The following is a 27,963-nucleotide window of genomic DNA, read 5'->3' on the forward strand; positions in this document are numbered from 1 at the left end:
AGTTTAGTATGTTTAGCAAACCAGGCAGTCGTGTGTGTGTGTGTGTGTGTGTGTGTGTGTGTGTGTGTGTGTGTGTGTGTGTGTGTGTGTGTGTGTGTGTGTGTGTGTGTGTGTCTGTGTGTGTGTATACATGTGTATAGTTTTTGATATTAATTTGTGTTTTGCTTAGTGTGCAAGTAAAACTTGTGGGACCTGTACCACAAAATGTACTGGACTTCTGTTGGAATGGGCAACTTCAGTAAGAGATGGTAGCAGTAAATCTAAATCTAAAACACACTTGTTAGAAAATACTGTATTTCTTTTAGAAGGTGAACTAGGAAGAATCACAAAAAGAGACTGGCCACAAAGGGTAGACAAAATCTACATAGCAGAACCAGGGATTATTGTACACAGAGTGGCGATTGTGAAACCCTGAAAGAGAGCTAGAAAGAGAAATGATACAGCAGTTGGTAGTCCTAGAGATATATCCACTGGACATGCCACCTCATCACTCATAGTATGCTTTCTCAGACCATTTAGGTACAAAGAAAAGAAAAAGAGGCTTATGCAAAACTTCTGTTGGCTGGGCATTACAAAAGTTGTTAGAGGGTACTGCAAGACGTGAGCCATGCCAGAAGATGGTCAATGCAGAGGAAACAAAGCTGAGGCTACTTTAGTGCTGTTGCCTGTTTTCAAGAAACCATTTCAGAGGATAACTATGTATATTGTGGGACCTTTTAGTACCCACAGAACCACAGGTATGAAATATATCTTAGTGGTTGCAAACTATGCTGATAGGTATCCTAAAGTATGGCTTTATTTTAGGCCTGATGGCCTGTTTTTGTAAGTGCTGTGGGGTAAAACAATTAAAAAAAAAACATTTCACCATACTCAAACAAATGGTTTGCTGGACAGGTTTAATTCTATTGTTAAAACTACACAGAGAGAATTTGCAGACCATTTTAAATTAGATTTCGGGAAGCATCTACCCCATCTCTTCTTTGCATAGAGGGAGGTACCACAAATATAAATATTTTTTTTCACCATTATGGACAAAGGGTGGAGGGGCTTAACCTAACTTCTGGAGAGTGGAAGGATGAATGTTATTCCCACAAAAGATACATGCTGAAGTTTAGACCAAATCATAGGAAGGTGCACCTTGTATAAATGCATCAGCAACAAAAACTCAGATATGACAGGGCAGCAACAACCCAAGTGCATGCATTCAGAAAGTGATGGGTGGAATTCAGAATAGTTACCGCTAGTGATAATCTCATTTTAACCCTTGCAGTAACCATTTCCAATTCAGAGACAGCCCTCACGTAGTGTTGTACATCGAAAAGGTGCAGCACCATAGTGACCTTTCCTTGTGGCCTACCAGAAATGCTAATGAGGCATTCCAGGGTTGAGGACTCTGCTAATAAGCCATGTGCTCTTCCCTCAAAAATGCAGTGATAAGGCATTTATGTAGCCAGTGTTACCTTGACCAGCCATGTTGATGAAAATGGCTAAAGGTTTGCATTCATCCATTGCTTCCAATGGGTAAAATTGCATTAGAAGTAAGTGGCAAGCAGTTTGTATGTGTGTAGCTACATGTGTGAGTGTATGCAGATGGCTGATTGGCCTCAGGTGTGTGTGTGTGTGTGTGTGTGTGTGTGTGTGTGTGTGTGTGTGTGTGTGTGTGTGTGTGTGCGTGTAAGATTGCCTGGGACGTCAAAGTAGGGGGTTAGTTAAGGGATAGGTAGGGTGTGTGTGTGTGTGTGTGTGTGTGTGTGTGTGTGTGTGTGTGTGTGTGTGTGTGTGTGTGTGTGCATGTGTGTGTGTGTGAGATTGCTTGGGAGGTCACAGTAGGGGGTTAGTTAGGGGATAGGTAGGGCGTGTGATGTGTGTGTGTGTGTGTGTGTGTGTGTGTGTGTGTGTGTGTGTGTGTGTGTGTGTGTGTGTGCGCGTTTCCTTGAATGTGATCAGGTGAGGAGGGTGGGGAGGTGAATGGTTGAATGTACCTGTGAGTGTGATTAGGTGAGGGCGGAGCCTGTGTGTGGAGGGAGTGGCTTTCATACCTCCACACTCCCCTGGACTAATGAGGAAATTCTGCACTATTGGTCAGAATACTAAACACCATGGATAATCTTTATATTGTGCCCTAAAGGCACATAAACAGCTAATAGCACAAGTTTTGCATCATGAAAGACACGGAGTGGGGTAACAACACCAGGGATACTCTTTGTATCATTCTCTAAAGACATTTAAAAAGATTCAAACCATACCGCACTTACACATATATCTTTAGCCCTCTGCACTACCACTAAACACTAGGGATACTCTCATATATTACCCTAAGTCTTTGAAAATAAAAACAAGTTAAAGTAAAAGGGATGGGGTAGTTTCCAACCTTGTACTCTCAACGTAGAAGTGAAAAGTGAAAGGAAGAGAAGAGTTCCAAACTCAGCACTACTGGCACAGAAAGCAGTTTGTCAAGCCTGCACGTTAACTGTCTACAGTAACTGAGAAGGGTTGATGTTGCAGCACATGTTTTACACTATAAGAAGTATGAAACTCGGTCTGGCATTATTCACTTACTGCAGTGGTCTATGAGTTATGAGGGACTGGGCACATATAACAGGCAATATCAGGAGTGTTCTGTAAAACCAGCACTTCAGTTCATTTTGTCAACCAAATAAGAATTCATAGGTTCATATATACTAGACTAAAGCACACCAGGGCCTTTATTATCCTAGCCATGTAATCCAACCAAATTCTGTCCCTGTGTATCATTGGCATTTATTAGGAGAGAGTATGTTAGGAATGCTAGAGCTTATGTGTGTGTGGGGTGGTTAATTTGGGCATTACTGTCTGCCTTTGTCTATAAAATACATAGGGGACAGAACCAGGGTGAATTTCTAATTTCCCATCCATTGGTCAAGGTTACTGTTAAATAAGGTTAGGGATGGACTCTGCTTCACATGGGTGGGAAACCTGTTCCAGAGCATGGGGATCCTCTTACACACATATCTCTCTTGCCAACATGTCTTATTTATGTGACAAGCAAAATTTAAATCCTTGCCTTTAGTGGTTCTGATGCTCTTCATTTTTCAGATGTGCCAGTGGTCCATCCTAGTTGAATCCAAGGATGCCTTGTATGCCAGGCAGTAAACTGTAGGAGACAGAGTATAGATGTAGGGCTTTAAGGTTATCCATATAGGACAATGTGTTTATACCCTGGATTCTCTTGGTAAAGAACTTCTTTGGACATTCCAACTGCTGTATATGTCTGATCAGGTACATGCCAAAGGGGGCATTACACTCAATGATGGGTCTCATAAGGGCTGAATAAAGTGGCACTGTGAATTCCTTGAACCTGGATGCCATGGCTTACTTATAAGTTGGGCACATTACTACACTGGCCAAATGTTAGAAAAAGGCAAGATTACTGTCTACATATTTTCCCAGATGCCAGACCACCAGGTCAACTTTTAGGTGTGACTTATCACAGGAGTAATTAGTCTGGGTAGCAGTTTTCCCGAAAAGCACTATAATGCATTTCTTGGCATTGAGGTTAAGTCCACGACTTTGGCACCAGTCATTTGTCTTGCTAAAGTCCATTCAACCAAATGGATTTTAGCCATAAACATAGATATCATCATCAACCCTCTTTTTCCCCATTTTCTGCACGGGGCTAGGGTGCCGTATCAACTGTTGCCACCTCTCATTTCAATACTGCTCTCTTATCTTCTTTAACAGTTATACATAACTGTGACAGATCTCTCACACAATCCTTTCACCTCTGCTGAATGTTCTCATTACCTATTGCCTTCCTCCTGTCTCTCTCAAATATATTTCACCAAATCATCTTCTGCTTTCTTGCACATGTGCCAGAAACACTTAAATTTGTTCTCTTTGACCTTCTCTGCAACTGGAGCTGCTTTTGGTTCCTGTCCTGATGCCATCATTTCTTTGTATGTTCAACATTGAGCATCCCACCAACTATATCACACACTTCATCTCTATCTCCTCTAACCTCCTCTGCCTTCAGTGCCTGAATCTGTGTATATATGAACATATGACTAACAAGTCACAAACCATGGTTAATATCGCCACTTTAGTATATCTTAGATTAATAATCTTGGTGTCATTTTGTGCCTTTCACCTTGTTCTTTCATATGGTATATCTTATTAATTGTAAGTCTCTTAGTTAAGGAATGCAACTCACAAAAATGTCAAGATGCATAGGGAACCTACGGGTGTTAAAATGAAGTACACAAAAAAGGCACTGTAGGTATGAATGAATTATTCCATGTAAAGAGTTTTTTCTTCAGTTTTCAATTGCTTGTGGATGGTTATTTATTTTAACAATAAATCAAGACTGACTGAGTGTAATACTGAGTTTATCCACAGTCTAATTTGAATAAGAGGGCAAAATAATTGCCTATGGATTAGAGATTGTAATTTCTTCTTGTTTTCTGTCCATCTAGGAAACTGGATCCACCGCTACCGTAAACAACTGGTACGAGCCATCACTGCTCCATTTCTAGAAAACATTGTCATTTACATGAAGCGTCTGGACCTCATCAGCCCAGAAGAAGAGAACCATCTTAAGGAAGTGACTACTTTGCCAGATCAGGTGAAAGCAGTGATCGACATTCTAGATGGGAAAGGATATATAGCATCAGAATTACTGCAAACCTTCATCGAAACCACAAACTCACAGCTATACCTCCACATCACAGTTTATGGTACATTTCTAATCAGCTTTGTGGCTTTAATTTTTTTAAACTTGGTGGCCTAAGAGCTCAGTCATAGTTCTCTCCTCAATTAAATAAAAAATAAATATGTTTCTATGCAAGGGTGTATGTCTGCATATGAGTATGCCCACTTTGAAGCAAGTACTACGTAATAACTTAACCTACTCAGATATTACATCTCATTTCCAATAGTTCATTCTGTCAGCAGTGTGGATTACATGAGGAATGCCTACATGTTGACAAAACGTAATTCCTGAAATAAGTTTCCTTTTCCCAGTCCTAAAAAGTGCATGTCTTGGATTAGTTTTACATTTGTCAGCTGCATTGTACGAAAAAAGTTATGCAAGCCATTTTATTTACAGATTATGTCTCTTTTCCTCACAGTTTCACAGATTTAGTATATGTAATGTAGTGTTTGCGAAGTGATTCAACTACATTGTGTATCTATAGTCAAAATAATGTTCTGTCTGCCTTGGCAAGTTGTGTTCTACTGTAGAGAAACAAAGTTTGTTTATCTAAACACCATTTGCAGTGTAAATGCTGCTTTAGTTCTACTTCTGTCTGTTTTCCTTTGTAAGAACCACCTAATGTGATGATATATTAGGGGGTCAGGTTATGTTATTACCCCAATCAATCTAAAAATAGCAGTGGCAGCTGTTAAGTGTTTCCCCTCCACTACACTGTGTTCAGTAGTTGGGTACTAAGCATATGTTCTGATGACATTTATGAATCTACAATATGGACAAGTACTTCTACTGCAAAGTAGTATGTAATGAAATGACAGCTTGTAATGATTGGGGCAAATCAGCTGCATTTCACAAACAAATTGAAGCAATTTGCACTGAAAGTTTGCTTGGTTTGTACTGTAGTTCATACTCACAATGCACTACTGATTAATGAAATGCATGGTGAATTCCACGTGTCAGTTAAATACAACTCTGTCAAGCAAAAATGGGTAGAGCACATTATTTAGTCTCTGTTTTTAAACACACTAGTGCAGACAAGGAAGACCAAATCTGTGCACATAAAAAAAAAAAACAGAAAGCAAATAAAAAGTGATAGATTTAGGAAGGTATTGCTTGTTTGAACTGTTATGCATGACTGCCTTCATTTTTACACCGTCTATAAATGCTTTTGTATATCTATCAAGTGTTGAAATCATATATAGCTAAAAGTATGTAAACAATATCGCCAGTATATAAAACAGATAAAGCAGCTTCAATTAAAATAGCATAATCATTAAATACCTAGGGTTCATGGTGGGGAGTACAGTGACCAGGTAGTTGAACCTGACTTATACAAGAATAATTAATATGTTTGCAGAGTATACTAAGTTATGGAAAAGAGCTATGCTACATATTACAAAGTGAATATACTCCCAACAATAGTTTGTTAAAGATAGACCATTGGACATACTGCATGTTGAATAAGAAATGTATGCCTATTGCTTACTTCTTCTTTGTTAGACCTGTTTAAGCTCCTAATGCCAAATCAGGTGTGAAGAGTTTCCAGCATTCGTGTGTAGCCCCACATTATTTTATATAATTTTTACTTGTTAACTGGAGTAGAACACTGATCCAAAAGGACCAATTTTAAGTTCAGCCCAGGGATATATTAAAAAGCACAATTTTACAAATGCACAATTAAGAAGGAAAAAAAACAAGTTGCAAGACTAAATAAAAAAGAGCAGATAAAGTGAAGCCAACAATTACGTAAATTTTACAAAAAGCAAAAAATAAAGAAATAAAATGGATACAAGGAAATGAAGGAAAAGAAAACAATAGGTAACAAAATAATGTGTAAAAGTAGGAAGAGGTGGACCAATGTGAACAAGCAGAAATATAAAAAGGAGAACTGAAGAAAACAGGAAGGAAGGAGAAGAGCAAAATATAAAACAAGGAACGAAATGAAAATAAAATGATGTAAAAGTCAGGGTAAAAATAGACAAGAATTAGTGCATAATATATGTAACTGTCATTGAGTTTGAAGAAGATACACAATTATGTCAAAGGCAATGAAAAACAGACGGTAAAATGAGAAAAAAAATGTCAAGTAATACCAAAGAAGCAATGGCATTCAATCTTCCTGAAATCTACAACGGTGCTACAGTGTCTTATGTTACGCAGAAAAATCATAAAGGATGAAAGCAACTGGCCTTGTGGACACTTTCTCCTTGCACTGCCCACCCATATACGTTACCACCTTTTTTCAAGAAGTGATAGGCCATAAATACCAAAGGTGAGTTTGTGAATATCCATCCAATTAAAAAAACAAGGATCAAAGAAAAACCACAACCAGTGTAAACCAAAACCTGCATGAGAAAAACACTGAGAACACGCACTGTTCCAAAAGAAAAAAGAAAAAGGACACCCAGTATTTTGCATTATAACTTTATTCTCCACTTTTGTTCATAGAATAGTTTTATGTTTTATGTGGAACGGTTTCTGAGGAAGTCTAATTCCTTTTTGAAGGAAGATAGTCTGTCACATTTTTTTAATCTGGAGTGTAAGTATTTGTTACGTAATAAGCCTGTCTCTCCATCACGTTCTGTTTATTTATTGAAGCAAGTTCAGATTTATGGTCCTAGTATTTATTAGATTGTTTGATTTGTGAAGATATAACTGGTCTTGGACTGGTCAATCTCCAATGGCCTAAAAAGTAAGGCACAAACATTCCTAAGGGTCTCTGTGAACTAGAATTGAAAAGTTAAGATCAATGGATTTTTTTAAGAAATTAAGGGGTTAAGGAATTTGACTTGCTTGAGATATATGACTATAAGTTATTTCTGTAATAGTAAGTCAGCCTTCAAGGTAAGTACTAAGAAGAAGACATTGCAATCTTTGCTGAACAGGTAACTAGTTACTTTTTCTCAGAACAGAGACATGATGTTCAGTTCTAAGAGGAAGGGTAATTAAACAATGCATTTTATTAGATAGAATTTGAAGGTTGAGAAAGATTTTCTCTCTTGCAGAAGATACTAAAAGTGTGGCATATTAAAGCTGAGCCAATGAAATTCCTTTACGTAGAGCTTCACTGCTTACAGGAGATAAAAAGTGAGGTCTCTTCCAAGTCCTGAACAAAATGTATTGAACTTTTGATGTAACATTGTGAATATCTAATTGAAAGGTTAGATTTTGATTGAACCAAAGGATTTCAAAGAGTAGTTAGTTCCCAATTTGGTTAGTTTTAATGGTCTAGCATGACAAAATCAGGAGTGGATTTAAGGTTCTGAGAAGAGCCAAATGGCACTACCTTAGTTTTTTTGGATTAAAAAGTTTCTTGAAACTGGACTAGTTGGCTAATGACAGTAAATCTTTGTGAAGCGGCAAATTAATGTTACAAATTGATGATATAATAATGATGATAATAATACAAGATATTTAAATGAACATGTTATCAGAGTAAAGAATAACAGGAGGATAAGAAATATCTAAAGACAGTTTCATTACTATAAATGGAGGAAAGCAAAAGAGACAATGCTGAGGCACACCCTTAAGGAGAGGAGCTTTGGGAGAACAAGTAGACATTATTGTAATATAAAGTGAACAGCAATAAAGAAAGCTAAGAAACTATTTGGAGGCATTGTTACAAATACCAAGTTCAAGTAAGGTTGAGTGAAGTAAAGTATGATTAACCACAGGAAAAGCTTTGGTTAAGTTAATAAAAATAGTGCCAGTGATTTCACTTGTACCAATAGCCATTAAAAATAATCTGCTAGGGTCTAAATAGAAATAGTTCTTCTGTTGGCCAAAAAAAAACATGCTGGGTTGCTAAAAGCAATGCTTGATTACAGGCACATTTGAAAACTTCATTATAAGCGCGTTTCTCAAGAATTTTTCCTAATGTCAGTAGAACTGAAATAGGTTTACAACAGTACATACATTAAGATTTTTAATTTTTTGATATTGCTTTCAAGTTTAGGCAAATAATTTGGCAAAAACAAGGATGATAGATATGTTTTACATGATATGAAATACACTCAGCACAAGCTTTTACAAGCCATGGCTGAAAACCATCACAGCCCAGTGGGCTATTGCTGGGAAGTTTATTAAATGTAATTTCAGTCTCAGAAGAATGTAAAAACTTTAAAATAGAAGAGTGGGAACAATTCCTAATGAGCTGGGTTAATTCTGTATGCATTAGGGGAAAACAGTGAGAGAGAAGTTGAGAGAATTCAGTAAGAAAATGATCTGTTTGTCCAAGACCTGTGGAAGTGATGTAAGAGTTGTTTGAGATTAACTTAGAAATTTTCCTTCTAATGATTTGATTTACTTAAGACCACAGATTCTTAGGTGAATGTAAAGTCTAGCCTCCTGATGCTGTAAATAGTTTAATTTCATCTTATACATTTTAAAGTTAAGTTATGCAGTATGTTACATTTTTTAGCTTAAAAAGTGTTAGTTTGTTTTTAAATTATGCATGCTTCATCTCTGAATTTCTATAAGGATTTTAGTTCCTTAGTAAGTAATTTATTCTATTGAGACTTAATGAGTCTTGAGTAATGGCAGAAAAAAAGGGAGCAGAATAGAAGTCAAAGTACTGGCTGCAGTATCGTGGTCTTGAGTGGAGAAAAACAGGAGAGCAGTCAAACTGAGAAAATATAATCTGTAGTTTAGAGTAACTATTGCTACATTTGTTAAAATGCTGCTAGATTTTTGATCAGAAGGTAACTAAGTTTAAATACTTTATACAAACAAACAATAAATATATTGAGCAACAGTCACTTAAATAAGGGGGAAGATTAAAAGATTAGATTTTTTTAGGAGTATTACTAATAACTAAATTAAGCAGGGCATGGTTATTGTGTCTAGTAGGTTCAGAAATTATTTAGGTTCATAGGTTTATAGGTTTATACTAGGCTATCTGCCCTAAGGCATTTATAAGCCTAGCCCAAAGTTTTGTGGCTTACGCCACCCCTTATATGAAAAAATACTGTGCCCATTAGTTTGTTGTGCCTCTGTCCAGCAGTGACACAGAGATGATTCCCGGGGTAAACCTACGATCTCCCATCCACAGGTCAAGATTTCTCTTGAACAGAGCCAGCGAGGTGCTCTGCCTCACATGGACCGGGATTTTATTCCACAGCATAGGGAGTCTCTGAGTGATAAATCTATCCCTCCAGCACGTCCTATTTATATCTGTGCTAAGGTTTAAGTCACTTGCTCTAGTGGTTTTGGTGGATTTGGATTTTTGAGGTGGAGCATGTCCATTAATTCCGGGTTGGACATGGCCTTGTATGTCAGGCACATGTCACCTCTGAGCAGACGGTATGCGACTGAATAGAGCTGGAGTTTCTTCAATCTGGCAGCATATGACAGATTTTGGAGTCCCTTTATCCTTTTGGTGAGGAACTTTTGGGGTCTCTCCAATTGCTGCAGATGTCGGGTGAGATGCATCCCGAATGGGGCATTGTACTCGATCATTGGTCTGATAAGTGAAGAGTACAGGGGAACAATGACCTCACTAGATCTGGATGTGAATCCTTTCATGATCAGGTGGGCAATGTAGAAGGTCTTTCTAACCACTTTAGCAACGTGAGTGTCAAAAGAAAGGCCACTGTCAACCTGGGTCCCCAGGTCCCTGATAACCTTTTCTGTGCTTAGTGGATTGCCACCTATATGGTAGCTTGGGGTTACCTTGTTTTACCCGAAGGGTATGACTATACATTTTTTGGCGTTTAACTTCAGGCCATGGCTCTGGCACCAGCTATCTGTTTCCGTGAGTCCCTTCTGAAGGATATCCGTGTCCGATGCACTTTCCACTATGGCGCCCAGTTTGCAGTTGTCTGCAAACTTTGTCAGCCAAAGTCCTCCCATGTTGGCCTGTACTTCTGAGAAGTAGATGCCGAACAATAGGGGGCCAAGGACCGAGCCCTGTGGGACACCACTTGTGACTGGCTTGGAGTCTGACATAGCGCCAGCAACTCTAACCCTGTGGGTTCTGTCCTTAAGCCAGTTTGCAACCCATCTTGTGACATATGGGTTTACATTTAAGCTGGTAAGTTTTTTACAATACCCGAGTGGGGTATTGTGTCGAAGCCTTTGCAAGGTCAAGGTAGGCTGTATGGACTGCCTTTCCCTCATCAATGGCCTTGGTGACTGTTTTGAAGAAGTCGACCAAGTTCAAAAGGCATGATCTGCCCTTGATGAAGCCAAACTGGGTCGGGTCCAATGTCTGCAAGTCCCCTATATCTTTGTTTATGAGCTCCATTATGATCCTCTCCATAGCTTTGCAGACTAGACTTGTTAAGCTTATGGGGCGGTAATTACCAGGGTCTGTAGAGGCACCGCCTTTGTGGAGTGGGACCACAGTTGCCGTATGCCACTCCTTGGGCACGTATCCTGTGGTAAGGCTGAGATTAAACAGCTGCCTTATGTGCGGGTTTAATTCCTCATTTAGCTCGTGTAGCACACAGCCGGGGACACCATCCGGTCCCATTGATGCTGTGTTTTTAGCTTTAGAGAGAGCAGCTTTCACCTGCGCATTTGAGATGTCTGGGAGGCTACACTCCGCTGGGATAGTTATCTCTCCTTTAGGGGGGGAGAGGGGGTGAAGTTTGCACTGAACCTGTCTGCCAGTATGTTGGCAATGTCTGTGGGTTCAGTGATTTTTGTATCATTTTGGACTAATTCTGAGCATATCTGGGAGTTTCCACCCAGGTTCTTAACATAGCTGAAAAAGGCCTTATGATTGTCCTTTGAATCCATGGCAATTTTTCTCTCAAAATTGGCCTTAGTTGATTTTATGAGTGCTCGTATTTTTTTAATAATAATGATCAGGGGTGACTTCCCTTTTATGGATTTTGTTCTATCATGTAATAGCTTTCTCCTCTTATTGCAAAGTTTGTTAATGGCTGGGGTTCACCAGACTGGACGTTTGCCCTTTGTGGAAAGAGTCTTGGTTTTATTTGGGATTGCCTGATCCATGCAGTCCTGGAGGTGTTCATAGAAGGCATTTGTAAGGGCTTCCGCAGCTTGGGTTGTGGTTTCCACTGGCTCAGGGGCCTTGAAGGATACCACACCAGTCTTGAGTAGTGTGAAGTTTGCTTTAGAGAAGTTCTTCACTGTGGTCTTTTTTGTTTGGGGTGGGGGTGGGATGTGGATTTCCAGTGAGATTAGTTTATGATCAGATCTCACCAATGAGGGATATACTTCCGGTGTGGAGCATTTTGTCCCCATGTTTGTGATAATGAGATCTAGTATATTTTCTCCTCGTGGGAACAGTGACTAGCTGTTCCATGGCATTTGAATTTATGAACTCCAGGAACCGTTGGGCTAGAAAGTTAGGGCTTGAGTAATGTTCCCAGTCTATATTCGGGTAGTTGAAGTCACCCAATATGATGGTGTTTGGAGATACATTTATACCCTCCAGTGTCTTCAGGAAGGCTGTGTGGGGTTCCTGAGTTTGAGAGGGTGGCCTGTAGTATGCTACAATTTGTAGAGCAGTTTTGCCCATGGTTAGTTGCACCTGGATGGTTTCCGAAGCTTCGTGCGTTGCCACCAACCTGGAGGTGTGGGTATCCTTTATGAATATGGATACACCCCCTCCTTTTGTGGTGTGGTCCGGGTTTTGGGGCCGGAACGCATGATATGAGGTAAAACCTAATAGTGCCAGGGTGCTCTCAGGAGCCTTGAACCAGGTTTCAGTTACAGCACAGACATTGATGTTCTCCATACTGAGAAGGGCCTCGAGTGAGTGCATTTTGAGATTTAGACTTCTGGCATTGAGCAGCATTACCCTCAGTTTCTTCCCATTTTTGTTTTCTAGGGTGGTAGGTTTAGAATTTGAGCCTTGCCTAAAACAGGCACTATGGGGGTGGCAAGAGCCTTAGCCAATATCCGGAATCCCAGGGGTGACAGGTGCAAGCCATCCCTTGCGAAGCAGCGTGGCTTGTCAAGCATGTCATCCCAGGCAGACAGACACTGGATCCCCTTTGAATGACACCAGACATTAAGCCAATTGTTAAAGCTGATCATCTTGTCTCTATATTGTGGCATCATTCTTGGTGAAGGAAGGATACTGCTCAGGGTCAGGGTCATACCTGCCTGGGCTACATAATCAGAGAGCTTCTCTATGTCTCTTTTCATGTAGTCCAGGGAGGTACGTCTCAGGTCGTTCACACCAGCATGGACAATGACTGTGTCATATTTGTACTTGCCGTGGAGTGACCCGAGTGCATTTGAGTTAAGCTTAGTTCAGTTACCAAATAAGCAGGTCATAACTTTTGAACAACATATCAAATAATTTCCAGTTCTCCCCAATTTTGTAATCTCCCATCTATTACCACGTACTGTTTATTGTATTAACTTTTAACTGCAAAACATAAGTGTAAAATGATTATATCCCTATACCACAGCAAAACCTGGATCATGTAAAATTCTCATCCCGGCTGCTCTGGCCTTAGTATAATTCCCACACATACTCATCTAATAGTAAAACCCACGCAGATCCTAATCTTGTATGCATTAGTGGTCCAAACGAGACATTATGTACATACTGGATGAATTAGAGAGTATGGCATTTTTTATTGCATTAAATCATGTGAAACGTATAAGTAGAAATCTGAGAGAATATGTACCAGTGTCCGAGGCATGTACATGTAAAGTAAAATCATTCCACTGCCAAAGGAGGTAATGACACACACCTGAAAATTATCAAATCGTAAGTAATTTAGTCCTCTTGTTGAGGTTCCTGAGAAAGCTGCAAACCAGCAAATACCATTTTATTACATAGTTCAGAATATACAAAATTCTGACTAAACATGGTTTAGGGATAGGACACCAGTACCACTTGTAAACTCATGCCCTATCTATCTGCACGATGCAACAGATTATTATTATTATTATTATTATTATTATTATTATTACTACTACTATTATTCAACAGCCTTCGATATGGTCGACCACAGATAACCAACTACATCTTTAAGAACTGAGTTTCAGACAGCATATTCTAAATTGGTTTTACACATTTAATGGTTCAGTGGTACAATTATAAACTCATGGCCCAAAACATGACCATCAAGGATTTTGTGTCCTTCATGTAAGAGTTAACATAAAAGTCACACTTAATTTTACATACAAAACAGTCTGGACCTCTCCAACTTCCATAGACAACTCACTGCAAAATTTAGAAGCTCTCCTGTAAAATAAATTCTTCAAGTGTTATTCAGCTGCATCAAATTGCATTAGTAAACCATTGTTAAAGGTGCTGGCTCCATTGGTCAATAATGTAATGTAAAGACTAGAAGCCATGACTGCAGCATACAATGATTTGCATACCTGAATTAAATCTCCCTTTTTTAACCTATAATATATTGAATATAAGTTTCTGTTCCAAATGTTTGTTAAATAAAAAGTTACTTATATTACTGACTTTCCTAGTGAACATATTATAGATTTTTTTCAAATTTCCAAAGGTCTGATACAGAGTATTGCAAAAACTTGAACCATACTCTCTAGCAGGTCAAATAAAGGCAAGAGGTAAAGGTAAAAGAATATCAGGTGACTTCATGGCAATTTTTATTTAGATAAATGTCAAACAGCCCATGGTCTTTTTGAAAATATTCTGGACATGGGCTTTGAATGATAAATCCCAAGATATCATGATTCCAATATTTAATGGTGGTGCTACTTCATATTTTAGCCTAATTAGAAGACAGCTTGGAATGTTGTCTTGTCCCATTGAGGGTGTGTTTTTTGCCTTGGACCAGGCTTTAATGACCTCTTCTTCAGATATGTAGGGTGGGGGAGAGTTTGGGGGAAGGTTTGGAGGGGATAATGGAGTGAAATTTTCACCAAACCTATCCACTGGCAGGTTTGCTATCTCTGTGGGGTCAGTGTGTGTGATACCATTGGTCACTAGTTCTGCACATTCTTGGGTCCTACCTTTTAGGCTACGTACGTAGCTGTAAAAGGCCTTATGGTTATCCTTGGCTGTGCTTGTGAAGTTTTTCTCAAAGAAGCACTTAGAGGATTTGACATGTTGTCATATTTGCTTGTTGGGGCTGAGGAATTTGCTTTTCCATTGTTGGGGTCTCTCCTTTGTTTTCTTGGACAGCAACATTTTGCATGTATTGTAAAGTTTGTTGATGCTAGATTCCTACCATGGCAGCTTTTTTTTACTTGGGGCTCTGACTTTGTTTCTTTCTGGTACAGCCTAGTCTATACATTTATGCAAGTGATTGTACAAGTCTTTAGTGTAAGCTTTGGTGTAGTTACCACTTACAGCTGAGGATGGGGCTTGGAATGCACGTATACTTCACCTAGGAGGGTGTAGTTTGCCTTCATGATGTTTTTTTCATCTGCTTTCTCCCTTTGTGAGAGATTACTTTAAGGGATGTATGTAAGTTAGGGCATGATCTAACAGCTACCTCTGTCCATAAGAGACATAGGTGTCATACAAGGGGTGAATTTTCGATTTCCCATCCACTGTTCTAGGGTGCACATGAATACAGTTAGGGAAGGGCTCTGCTTTACATGAGAAGCCTATTCCAGAGAATGAGGCATCTCTGAGTTACATATCTAGCCCTGCAATATGTTTTATCTAAGTTGCAAGCAAAGTTTAAATCCTTTGATCTGGTAGTTCTGGTGCTGTTCATTTTGTGGCTATGCAAAAGACCCATCAGAGCAGACCCAAGGATGCCTTGTATGTCAGGCATAAATAGCCCCTCAACTCTCTGCAGGAAACAGAGTATAGCAATAAGGCTTTTAGACAAGCTGCGTAGGATATTGTGTTTATGCCCATTGTTCTTTTGTGACGAAATTCTGTGGAGTTTCCAGTTGTCGCATGTGCCTGGTCAGATACATACTGATTGGGACATTATACTCAATAATGGATCTGATAAAGGTAAATGCCATTCCCTTACTTATAAGTTGAGTGACATGGGATGGCTTTCTTACTACCTTAGACCCTTGTTAGTCGAAAGTGAGGCAATTGTCTACATGATCCCCAAATCCATGACTACTGTGTTTACTTTTAGGAGTGTTTTACCAAAGAGATAGTTTCCCTTGGTGCCCAACTTCCTTAAAGGTACTGTTATGTATTTCTTGGCACTGGGTTTTAATCCATGGCTTTGGTACCAGTCATTTGTCTGTATTAGATCTTCCTGTAAGATGTTAGTATCTTGGAGGGGGGATACTGTAATTGCTCCTAACCTGCAATCATCTGCAAACTTGGTAAGCCAGAAGCCCTTAACATTGGCCTTGACTTTTGAAAAATAGATGCAAAAGAGGAGCGGGCCGAGCACAGACCTGTGGTTGACTCCACTGGTGACTGGCCTCTTTGTGGAAGTGGTCTCTCCAATTCCAACTTCCTGGGTGCTGTCTGTGAGCCAGCTGGCTTTCTAGTGAGTTACATAGGGGTTTATGCCTAATTCTATGAGTTTTTTTACAATGCCTTAGTGGGGCATTGTATCAAATGCCTTAGCTAGTCAAGGCGGGCAGTATGCACTGTTTTGCCCTCATTCATTGCCTTGGTGACCTTCTCAAAGAAGTCCATCTGGTTCCGTAAGCATAACCTGCCTTTGCAAAACCAAAATGGGTTGAGCCCAGTGTATGAAGGTTTCTTATGGCATTGTTCATCATTTCCATGATAATTCTTTCCATGGCTTTGCATATCAGACTAGTCAGACTAATGGGTGTAGAGTTCCTGGGATATGTTGATGGTCTTTTCTTGTGCAGAGGAATGGTGGTTGTAGTCCTCCATTCACTTCATCCAAAGCCTATACAGAAACTATGGTTGAACAGTGAATTCAGTGGCCCTGATAAGTTAAATTTCAGGCTACATATGAGGCATCCTGGGATATCATCAGGACCCACTGAAGTTGTATTCTTGGCCTTACAGAGTGCATCTGCTCCCTGCTGACAGTTGGAGGTGTTATTCTAGGTGGTATTTCCTAGGTAATGGTAGGGGTGAGGGGGTCAAGTTGGAGTTAAATTTGTCCGCCAGAAGATTTGGTGTATCTCCAGGTTCCATGAGCATGGCTCCATTTACCAACAGTTCAGCACACTGTTGTGTACTGTCTTTTAGGTTATGGACATAGTTAAAGAAAACCCTATGGTTGTCCTTGGCCTGGGATGCTATGTTTACCTCAAAATTCACTTTGTTGGACTTAATTAGACTTTTAGTTTCCTATTCAGTTTGATGAGAGAGTTTTTATCTATTTTTGGCATTACACTTCCTAATTTTTAACTATGACTTTTTCTTTGGTTACACAACCTGTTCAGTTTTGGATTCCACCAGGGTAGTTTGTTTTTCTGAGTTAGGGGCTTACTTTTGGTAGACACAGCAGCCTCTATGCAATCATTTACATGGCTGTACAGAGTTTCTGTGAATAATTCTGCATAGGCTGCTTTTTGTTTGGAGGGGCTTGAAATTTTACCAGGTTATCATTTCTTTAAAGGTAGTTTACCTTAGAGTAGTTTCTAACTGTTACAGTATTTGTTGGTAATACAGAATTGATTCTTAAGTAGAAGGAGACTGCTTTGTGATCTGACCTTACCAGAGAGGACATGACACTGAGGGGAGTGCAGTGTTTTCCCATATTTATGAATACCAGGTCCAATATATTTCCACCTCTAGTAGGCATATGAACTAACTGGTCAAGGGTGTTTGCCTGTACAAAGTATAGGAATCTCTGTATCTTCAAATCTGGGGTTGTGCAGGATTCACAGGTTAAAGAGGGATAGTTAAAGTCTCCCATGAGTGTGGTATTTAGTTCAATGGTTAGTATCTCCAATAGGTTTAAGTATGAGCTATGCATTTCATGGAATATGGGAGGGGGGTAACCTATAGTTTGCCAGGATATGCTATAGGACTTTCTCTATGGTAATTTGGATATGAAGGAATTCTAGTGTATCATCCTGTTTAAACAACCTTGAGGTATGCTTGTTATTGATGTAGGTCAAGACACCTCCACCTTTGGTCCCTGTCTGTGCAGTTGCTGGTGTAAATGTGTGGAAGGCAGTGAAACCTTGCACTGCCAGGCTACTCTCTGCAGTTAAACTATGTTTCGATAACTGCACAGATGTTAGCATTATCCAAGGTGAGGACAGCTTGGAGGGACTGAAGCTTCTTGTTTAGACTCCTGGCATTGAGTAGTAACATCTTTAGACTTCCTTGGTAGACTTCCTATATTGGAAGGCTTGTCAAATGGGCATTGCCTAAAATGGCACTATGAGGAAGGACAATGTTTTAGCCAATATTTCAAAGCCTAGAGGGGAGAGGTGAAGACCATCCTTGGCAAAGCAATGCAGAACACTATTAAATGTTAAAAAAGGACTGTGCACAAAAACTATCAAACCATTGAAAAAGAAAAATGCCACTTAAAGGTGAAGAATAGAACAGGGGTAAACGTGTTTAATGTTTTTGTCTGAAAGTTTTAAATACTTTTTCAGAATACATTAAACTAAGAATCAATTAGAATAAATAGAAGTGGATAATCACATGAAATATCACAAGTCACATGGAAACTTTCCTACTGAAACATGAGATCAGATCTTTAAATATTAATTAAAACAGTTAGATTTCATATTAAAATATCTGACACTGTGAAAACATCTAAGTGTAAACATCTCAAGGTTCCTAAAAATGTTCTAAGTATAAAACCAGTTATTCCCTGTGTAGCCTTCCATTCCTCAAACATAACTTAATGTTTATACATTCATTGGGTCCAGGGAACTGCTTCTAGCTGAATCTGATACTTTGTTTCCCTGGTGTTCAACCTACATTATAGCTCATAACAGTGGTATTAGTAATGGTATTATAAACAGGTTATTTTATCTCTTTCAACAAAGTGGGGAGATTAAGATAGACACGTTATCTCCTCACAAATAAAGTATAACATATTCTTCTTATAGCCTCGTCTCATTAACAAGTTAGTAATAAAAGCACGTTCCTTATCAAATCCATCATTAGTACTTAATCTGGAGGCATAAATAATTTTCCCAGAAGGAATTTTATTTTAATAAGAAAAGATGGTTACTAGAGGACTGTGTCTAACTACTTATGAATGTTTATTTTAGTATAACATTTTCTTTCAGATGTTTTGCTTGGAATATCTAAGGTCAGTTCAATATCCAAAAGGTTTCTCACATTCCCCATACTTCCTAAATTGAACTACAAAAAGGGGGTAAACTCATTTAGTTGGTAGATAAATGTTTCATATTCTTGAGCTGTCCACTGCCATATAAATAATCATCCACAACCATCTTACAGTAAGATGTTTGCTGTACAAAGAGACTTTAGTTAAAATTCATTGGTCCTACCAACCCATGACCAAGTTGGCAAAGGATGGTACAGCTGTTGGTAATATTTGTAATTAAACAGAAAAAAAAGTTTTCTAGTAATATGTTACACAGCATACATATAGTGTTAATAAATGTTGTATTGTATGTGGAAAAATGTGTAAGGTACGGTGTGACATAATCTATTCCTGCTCCAGATGGAATGCATGCAAAAAAAGTGATTTAAAGTCCAAAATGAACATAAAAACATTTTTATCTTTATCTTCATCTTTATCAGTAATACTATATACTCATATCTTATCTAAAAAATCCTATGAGTCTTTTAAATAACAGTTCATCTTCGGAACTAGTAGATAAATACACAGTCCAAAAATAAAGAAATTCCCTAAAAATCCTATGAGTCTTTTAAATAACAGTTCATCTTTCGGAACTAGTAGATTAAATACACAGTCCATAAATAATGAAATTCCATGTGTAATGTTTCTAAGGCAAGATACTATAAGTCTAAATGAAGGAGGGAGGTCAGCTTTATGCACCTTTGTATTCCAAATGGGTGCTTCTAAGTAACAATATTATAACATTATTGGGTAACATAACCTTCAGTCAAGTTATTCAATGCTGTATTAATTGTCTTGTAATTACAATAAATTGCAGCTACTGCTATCTTCCTGTACTAATCTTTCTTACATAACAATGAATCAATAGCTTGTACATATTCTTCCTTATACATGATTACTAGCGTCCCTTCCTTTTCAGCTTTCATGAACCTTATGAGCTAGTGAACAATTCAGCTTTAGAGAGTTTTTTTTATCTCAGGAACTGAAATTATAGAATTTATCTTCGGTCTTGGACTTGAACACTCTGCAAATGTCTTTTTCACAGGTATCATAAAAAGTCCTTATAGTAGATAATATTGGAGGGTGAGAAAATGGTTTAATCAAAAATATTTCCGCCTGTGAAATATTCTTTAGAGTCATTGAAAATATAACTTAAATTCAACATTCTTGTAAAACATGTTAAGTCAATAAGTGTCCTAGTATAGACCCCTTTGTGACTAGCCACAAAGTTGAACCTCCTTTGTAATAAATTACTTTGATCACTTGCAGAAGTTCAGTAGCAAATTTAAATATTTTCTTTACTTATCTATGTGCTGGACGTGTAGCTGCCTAACCTCACTCTCAACGTCTTATTTTCCCTCACCCCTTCCTCTGGATGGATAATTTCCCTCCATAGTTGTCTGATTCAAAGTGATACACATGCAGAATTCTCAGCACCTAAAAAAAATTGGTAATCCTCTGAAGTTGTGCTGTTAGGTGACATATTGATATGAGTTTAATAACAAGCACACCGATTTGGGAGGGTGGGATAAGCACTATCATTTACATAAGCTGAATGATCTCTTTGTATTTTTTTTTCTGTTTAATGACTGTTTTGACTAAATATTTTAGGGAAATGAAAACGTTTTCATATTCACTAGAAAAGGTGGAAAACAAATCATATATTTCTACAAGGTCAGGTGACAATGGCTTCAAAATTATCTTCTTAAAACCCTTGTTGAGGACAGATGTTAAATTTATCAGCCTGCAGTAGCTAGGATCATTATCATTTCCTTTAAAAAATAGGAGTGCTAGCTGTTCTCAAGGTGCTTCCTAGTCCTCTGACAAATGTCTGCAATTTATTATGTGAAGGCAAGAGTATCACAGAGATCCATAGGTGACCCCTTGCTATATGAGAGACTTATAAATGAAAGTGTCTTCACATACAGGAGGGCTTACATTGTTACAGTCTGCTGATGACTCTCAAAATGTCAAGTGCTCTTACTATAACCTCATAGTTTGGTTTTGATATACTTTTACAGTGTTTGAAGCACAGTAAGCTACTACTTGGTAAGGAAAATACAAATTTATTTCCTTTGTCAACCAAGTTAAAGATATAACAAAATAACTACTCTCAAATATTTATAATAGGAGCATCTGGAATTATTGATGTAGTAAACAGCTGGAGATGTTTCATATCATAAGTTAAGCTTTAAGCATCTTGTAGACATTATAGTCAAGGAAACACACCAAAAAGAGAGGGACCTTGTTTAGGATGAAGTAAACTCTTTCACTAAAAACAAGGTGTTGAGATGCTTAGACTGTCCTCATAACAAAACCCGCTATAAAGACCACTCATCTCATTAAGAATCTCATTACTGATGAAATTACTGATCTCATTAAGAATGTATGTGGGAAACTAGAAATTGCTTAGAATATAATAGTTAGATATGGGACATTTATGGCATCAGTCAAAGCAATAATACATAATCAAATTAGAATGAGTGAACCATCCGTTGAGGATACCGTGCTGCTAACTTACCTTTAGATTGGCAAATAAGGGTAGGTCAAGGAGGAACTAAGCCAAACTTTATAGCAAAAAAACACCAATGGCTCAGTTAAATTTCCAAAGTTTAATGAAAAACAAAACAGAAGCTTTCACACCATACAGGTACTTCATCAGGCATTAAAAATTTCTTTCACATACCAGTACTTATTAAATACCAAATGGTTGTTTTTTATTTAACTTTGGGAATTTAAGTAAGCCATTGGTGTTTTTTTTTAATGTTTAGAGTGACATGATAACTTTTTGCTGACCATGTCTTCAGCTGGACATCCATGCTCTTCACCAACCCCAACAACTTAGCTAGAATCACATTCAGTGTTCCATTTTTATTGCTAAGTACTATACATTAGTGTGTGTGTGTGTGTGTGTGTGTGTGTGTGTGTGTGAGTGAGTGTGTGTGTGTGTGTGTGTCTTTATATACACATATGTGTGTATATATATATATATATATATATATATATATGTGTATATACATATATATATATATATATATATATATATATATATATATATATATAATGTATATATATAGTGGATATAAAAAGTGTACACACCCCTGTTAAAATGCCAGGTATTTGTGATATAAAAAATGAGACCACAATAAATAATTTCAAAACTTTTCCCACCTTTAATGTGACCTACAACCTGGACAATTCAATTGAAAAACAAACAAATCTGTTAGGGGAAAAAAATATAAAAAAATATAAAAAAAAACCCCATAAAATAAGCTGGTTGCATAAGTGTGTACACCCTTAAACTAATACTTTGTTGAAGCACCTTTTGATTTAATTTACTTGAGTAAAAACAATATCAGCCTGCTGGGTAAAGCTGTCTAATTTGAATTTGTTACTTGTGACTGAGTACCCTTTTGTTTTTGTCATTTTTACATTTCTTTTTTTGTACTTCTGAGTACTACAGTGGTTGCATATCATACTCTTGTATCTTTTAGCAACATCCCAAAGAGCTGAGTTTTTAGGCTATTGTTGTCTCATACTCCTTCATCTATACTGGTCATTATGGAATCTCACTAGGTTTTTGCCCCTTCTGTAGGCAGCCTGATAGCAGTAAGTATTTTGAGGCAGTATAGCAACTTCCTCATTCTTACCAAAAACTGTTTATTGCTATCTCACAGTGATTCAATATGGAAGTGGTTGGTATTAGTATTTACTGAACGTGGTGGCCACCTTCTCGCCTAAGAACATATTCAGTAAGCACAAAATCATACACAAACACACATGGATGCACAGTGCAAAGCACCTCCCTGAAACCAGCTTATGCTGAGGTTGTTAAGAGAACAAACCCAACCACAACCAGTATACATATAGTACCTCTAAGGGTCATAAGGGTGCAGATCCTAAGCCATTAAGACACACCGAGACTGCATTTACTCACACAGTAATGTTTTAGTAATAGATGACTCCCTTGTCAGGCATAGAAACACAATCCACACCAGACTTGATAAGAATAAGGTGACAGTTAGCTGTCTTTTTGGAGCCAGGCTCCAGGACAAGACAAGGGCTCTTAGAACCCTCCATCCTGACAGATAGGTTTATGACATGATAATGGCCTACATAGAGGTGAATGATCTTATGCACACTACTCAGAAGGAAATACATCATGTCATGTCTAAGCATGAAATACACTGGTCTTGTGGGTATTTTGCTATCACCCAGAATGATGCCAGAATTCAAAGACATGCAAATTGGCACTAATAATTGGCTATATATCAGGCATTATTCTTGGAGGATCCAGTATATGCCAGCTTGGAATGAGACGGTTAGCAACCCTTCCTACTTTGGCAGGGATGGTCTGCACCTTTCTTACCAATGCTGTCTAACACTGAAAAATATTTATTTATTAGCTTTCTGTCTCCTGGGAAACTCCCTGTGAAACTATAAATTCAGTCCATGCATCTAACAAAGAAATACCGAAAGTTGGTACCTGACTGCAGTTTTTCCACAGATTCCACAGTCATAGCTACCCCTCTCATTATTAATGAACAACTTGTGTCAACCCTTACAAAAGCTAAGAGCACCTCATCCACAGGCCCAGGTAACATACCAAATATGACTTATCTGAACCCCTACCTTTTTAATCTAAGTCTATTCACTGGATTATTTATTTATTTATTTTTTTTTATTTACTGTGGGAGTGCACTGATACTGGCCAATTGTAGGCTCATCTAGGGTGAAATACAAAAAAAATCATAAATAAAAAAGGCAGAAATGTGAGCAATAACAGAATAGTTAAGATTAGTTAGATAGAAAAAAACTGTATATGTACTTTAAAGTAAACAAGCAGAGTATAATGTACAATATTTATATCAGTTTCTAAAGTGGGTTCTGTCAGAGGAGAAGAGCGGTGGAATAGAGATCGAGGCAGTTAGGTGGTATGTCTTGTATTAAAGCAGAAGCATTTGGCTTTGATGAAAAGGTAACCACAAACAGCAGGAACTTCCGAAATGCACAAAAACCAAAAGAATAGGAAATTCCGGGAGAATCCAAAACTACGCACTTTATTGTTTAAAACACAAAATGAAATAAACGCTATTAAGTTCATGCGTTTTCGTCTACAAAAAGACTTCCTCAGATTTGTACATGTGACTTAATGAATACTGCCTTTTATACAATTAATTAATTAGAAAACACCAATCATATTCCTCCATATTTTCAAACAATTATTACCTAATCTTTAAAAATCCATCTAAATACATTAAATTTCTTTGTCATTCCTTACAAAAATAAATATTTAAAACCTTTATATATGTTAAATTAATGTATTGTTTTGTTAAACCTTTAAAAAGTATCTTAAAATATCTCAATATGTATTAAGTTTTATTTCATTTAATGCCTTTAGGAATAAATTTTAAAAGATATACTGCCATCTACTGGCCTTTTCTGTTATTGCACTTCAAGCTTTTGCTGCCTTTAATTTCAGTAGTGGTTTGACAGTAATATATTCGTTCAGCCCAGGATCTTTGTTGGCTTCCAAATATATCTGCCACCACAACTCCTTGTAACCCACAAGTTCCTCCCATGGTCCTCCCCTAAGATCCTTTTTTATTTGATCTAGTACAAAAAATCTATATTTAAAATCCTCACATACCCTTGAGTGCCTATATAATGCATTTGTTTCTTTTCCACATTTTATGTCGTAGATGTGTTCATACATCCTCTTTTTCAAGGTTCTCTCAGTTTTTCCGACATAAAAGGATGTGCAATTTGTGCATATTACTAAGTATACTAAGCCTTGTGACTCACAGTTAAAATAGCCCTTACTTTTGATCCACTTTTGCCTACTTTCCAAGAATACTTTATCCTTGTTTAGTATAAATTCACATTGTCTGCACCTACCGCATTTGTAGGTGCCTAATTTAACTGTGTCAGGTCTCTCACCTTTCCTAAAATTGTTCCCCAGTTCTAGTATACCCTTAATATTCATAGAATTTCTGTATATGATTTTAGGTGTAGTGTCTGGTAACCCTTTCAAGTCCGTTAATGACTTGAATTTGTTCCATTCTTTTTGAAACACCCTCCTAACCTTGATGTTTAACGCATTATATTCCAATACTAGGCCTTGTTGGTAGTTGTCTTCTCTAGCACTAGTGTAACCCTCCATATTTTGTGTTGTTAACTTCACACCTTTTATTGGCGCAAATCTTCCTGTTCTTCCTACGGTTACTTCTTTCCTTATTTCATCCGTAAAAGCCTTTGGGTATCCCCTATCCCAAAACATTTTTTCCAGTTTGTCACACTCCTTTATGAAGTCAAGTTCTTGACTGGACATTCTTGATCCCCTCACCAACTGTCCTTTTACCAGATTTTTCATACAATGTCTGGGGTGGCTACTTTCGTAATGTAGGAATGAATTTACATAGATGTCCTTCCTATATACTTTTGTCTCAATGGAATCCCTTTCTTTCATAATTTCCACATCCAAGTAAGAGATATTATCATGTGAAATATTGTGTGTAAATCTTAAAAAAGATGTAGTTTCACCTATGTATTTGATAAATTCCTCTAATATCTCCACACTTCCTTTCCAAAAGATGATAATATCGTCCAGAAATCGTTTGTACATTTTACAATACTTACTGTATTCAGTTTGGAAGATGTGTTTCTCTTCCCAATTTGCCAATACTATATTGGCAAATGTAGGTGCATGAGGCACCATCGCTACCCCCTGTATTTGTTGGAAAAATTCACCATTATGCGATAGGTAGTTGTTCCTTAAAACCAAATCCATTAGGCCTGTGCACACAATTTTCTCATTATGTGTTAAGGTTTGATCCTTAAACACCTCTTCTTCAAACATTCTGGTCCCTTCATCATACGGAATGGACCCAAAAAGGTCCACTACATCAATGGTCACCAGTTTTAAATCCCTTTCAAACAGTTCTGGACTAATATTTCTCAAAAGGTCCCATGAATCTCTAAGTATAGCTTGTTTGTTTAACCATATATGTTTGGTTTTGACATCTACGTATTTTGCGGAGTACGGAGTTCCCCCCTCTAGTAAAGGAATACACAGAATTTGAGACAGAAGAAAGAAGGAAACAGAATTTTCAAATGAGGGGGGGGATAAGAGGGAAATACAGACAGTATTAAGACCCGAACCTGAATATGTACGAGTGGATCAAGGTATCACACAAGAAGGGAATGCATGGACTTTTAATGGTTTCACTATTTACAACTACAGCAACATTGAACTAACCAGAGACCATTTTTCACTTATGGAAAAAGGTTTTAAATATATCCCAAGGGTTAAGGGGAACAAAGTACAAACTATATTGGATATGAAGATATTCCTTAGGAAAATGAACTTGGAATTACTCTATAACAAGGAAGGAATAGGGTTAGACCACAATATACAAATAAATAGGGACCAAAATATTCTGAAGTGTAAATCTACCTTCAACCCACCCATACAGGCACAATTAAAAAACTTTGAAAACGTTATGGAAGAAGTTATTAGGAAAGTTGATAAAAGAACAGGATATAAGGACAATTTAGATACAAAAGAAAAAGAGAAATTAATTGAATTGCGATGTGAAAAAAACATAAGGGTAATGAAGCCTGACAAGGGAGGGGGGGTGGTATTAATGGAAGTAACAGAATATGATGGGAAAATGAACGAGATATTGATGGACCAAACCAAATACAGAGTGGTATCCAAAAATGAGATAAATTTGGCCTATAAAAAAAAAAAAAAAAAAAAAAAAAAAAAAAATAGATATAGCTCTTGAAAGTATGGAAACGGAAGCTTTGATAGAAAACAAAATGTTGCTGTTCTTGAAAAAAGATAAACCTAGGATTCCAATAATTTTTGGAATCCCGAAGATACATAAGGATACATCTAATCCACCGCTTAGACCTATAGTGTCAGCACAAGGTTCCAAAATAACACCATTAGCAAAATACGTAGATGTCAAAACCAAACATATATGGTTAAACAAACAAGCTATACTTAGAGATTCATGGGACCTTTTGAGAAATATTAGTCCAGAACTGTTTGAAAGGGATTTAAAACTGGTGACCATTGACGTAGTGGACCTTTTTGGGTCCATTCCGTATGATGAAGGGACCAGAATGTTTGAAGAAGAGGTGTTTAAGGATCAAACCTTAACACATAATGAGAAAATTGTGTGCACAGGCCTAATGGATTTGGTTTTAAGGAACAACTACCTATCGCATAATGGTGAATTTTTCCAACAAATACAGGGGGTAGCGATGGGTGCGGCACCTACATTTGCCAATATAGTATTGGCAAATTGGGAAGAGAAACACATCTTCCAAACTGAATACAGTAAGTATTGTAAAATGTACAAACGATTTCTGGACGATATTATCATCTTTTGGAAAGGAAGTGTGGAGATATTAGAGGAATTTATCAAATACATAGGTGAAACTACATCTTTTTTAAGATTTACACACAATATTTCACATGATAATATCTCTTACTTGGATGTGGAAATTATGAAAGAAAGGGATTCCATTGAGACAAAAGTATATAGGAAGGACATCTATGTAAATTCATTCCTACATTACGAAAGTAGCCACCCCAGACATTGTATGAAAAATCTGGTAAAAGGACAGTTGGTGAGGGGATCAAGAATGTCCAGTCAAGAACTTGACTTCATAAAGGAGTGTGACAAACTGGAAAAAATGTTTTGGGATAGGGGATACCCAAAGGCTTTTACGGATGAAATAAGGAAAGAAGTAACCGTAGGAAGAACAGGAAGATTTGCGCCAATAAAAGGTGTGAAGTTAACAACACAAAATACGGAGGGTTACACTAGTGCTAGAGAAGACAACTACCAACAAGGCCTAGTATTGGAATATAATGCGTTAAACATCAAGGTTAGGAGGGTGTTTCAAAAAGAATGGAACAAATTCAAGTCATTAACGGACTTGAAAGGGTTACCAGACACTACACCTAAAATCATATACAGAAATTCTATGAATATTAAGGGTATACTAGAGCTGGGGAACAATTTTAGGAAAGGTGAGAGACCTGACACAGTTAAATTAGGCACCTACAAATGCGGTAGGTGCAGACAATGTGAATTTATACTAAACAAGGATAAAGTATTCTTGGAAAGTAGGCAAAAGTGG

The 27,963-nt window shown here is 37.6% G+C and overlaps 1 protein-coding gene across 1 annotated transcript in view; it reads left to right on the forward strand.

Moving 5' to 3' along the window:
* The window catches only part of NLRC3 (NLR family CARD domain containing 3), a 778,434-nt gene that overhangs the window by 327,981 nt on the left and 422,490 nt on the right, over positions 1 to 27,963 (forward strand). Inside the window, exon 3 of the mRNA XM_044089322.1 lies at positions 4,452 to 4,712. Coding sequence (XP_043945257.1) covers positions 4,452 to 4,712 — 261 coding nt within the window. The remainder of the gene's footprint in view (positions 1 to 4,451; positions 4,713 to 27,963) is intronic.

Source organism: Protopterus annectens, chromosome 12.part0 (genome assembly GCF_019279795.1).
Source record: "Protopterus annectens isolate FY-2018-M chromosome 12.part0, PAN1.0, whole genome shotgun sequence".
NCBI lineage: Eukaryota > Metazoa > Chordata > Ceratodontiformes > Protopteridae > Protopterus > Protopterus annectens.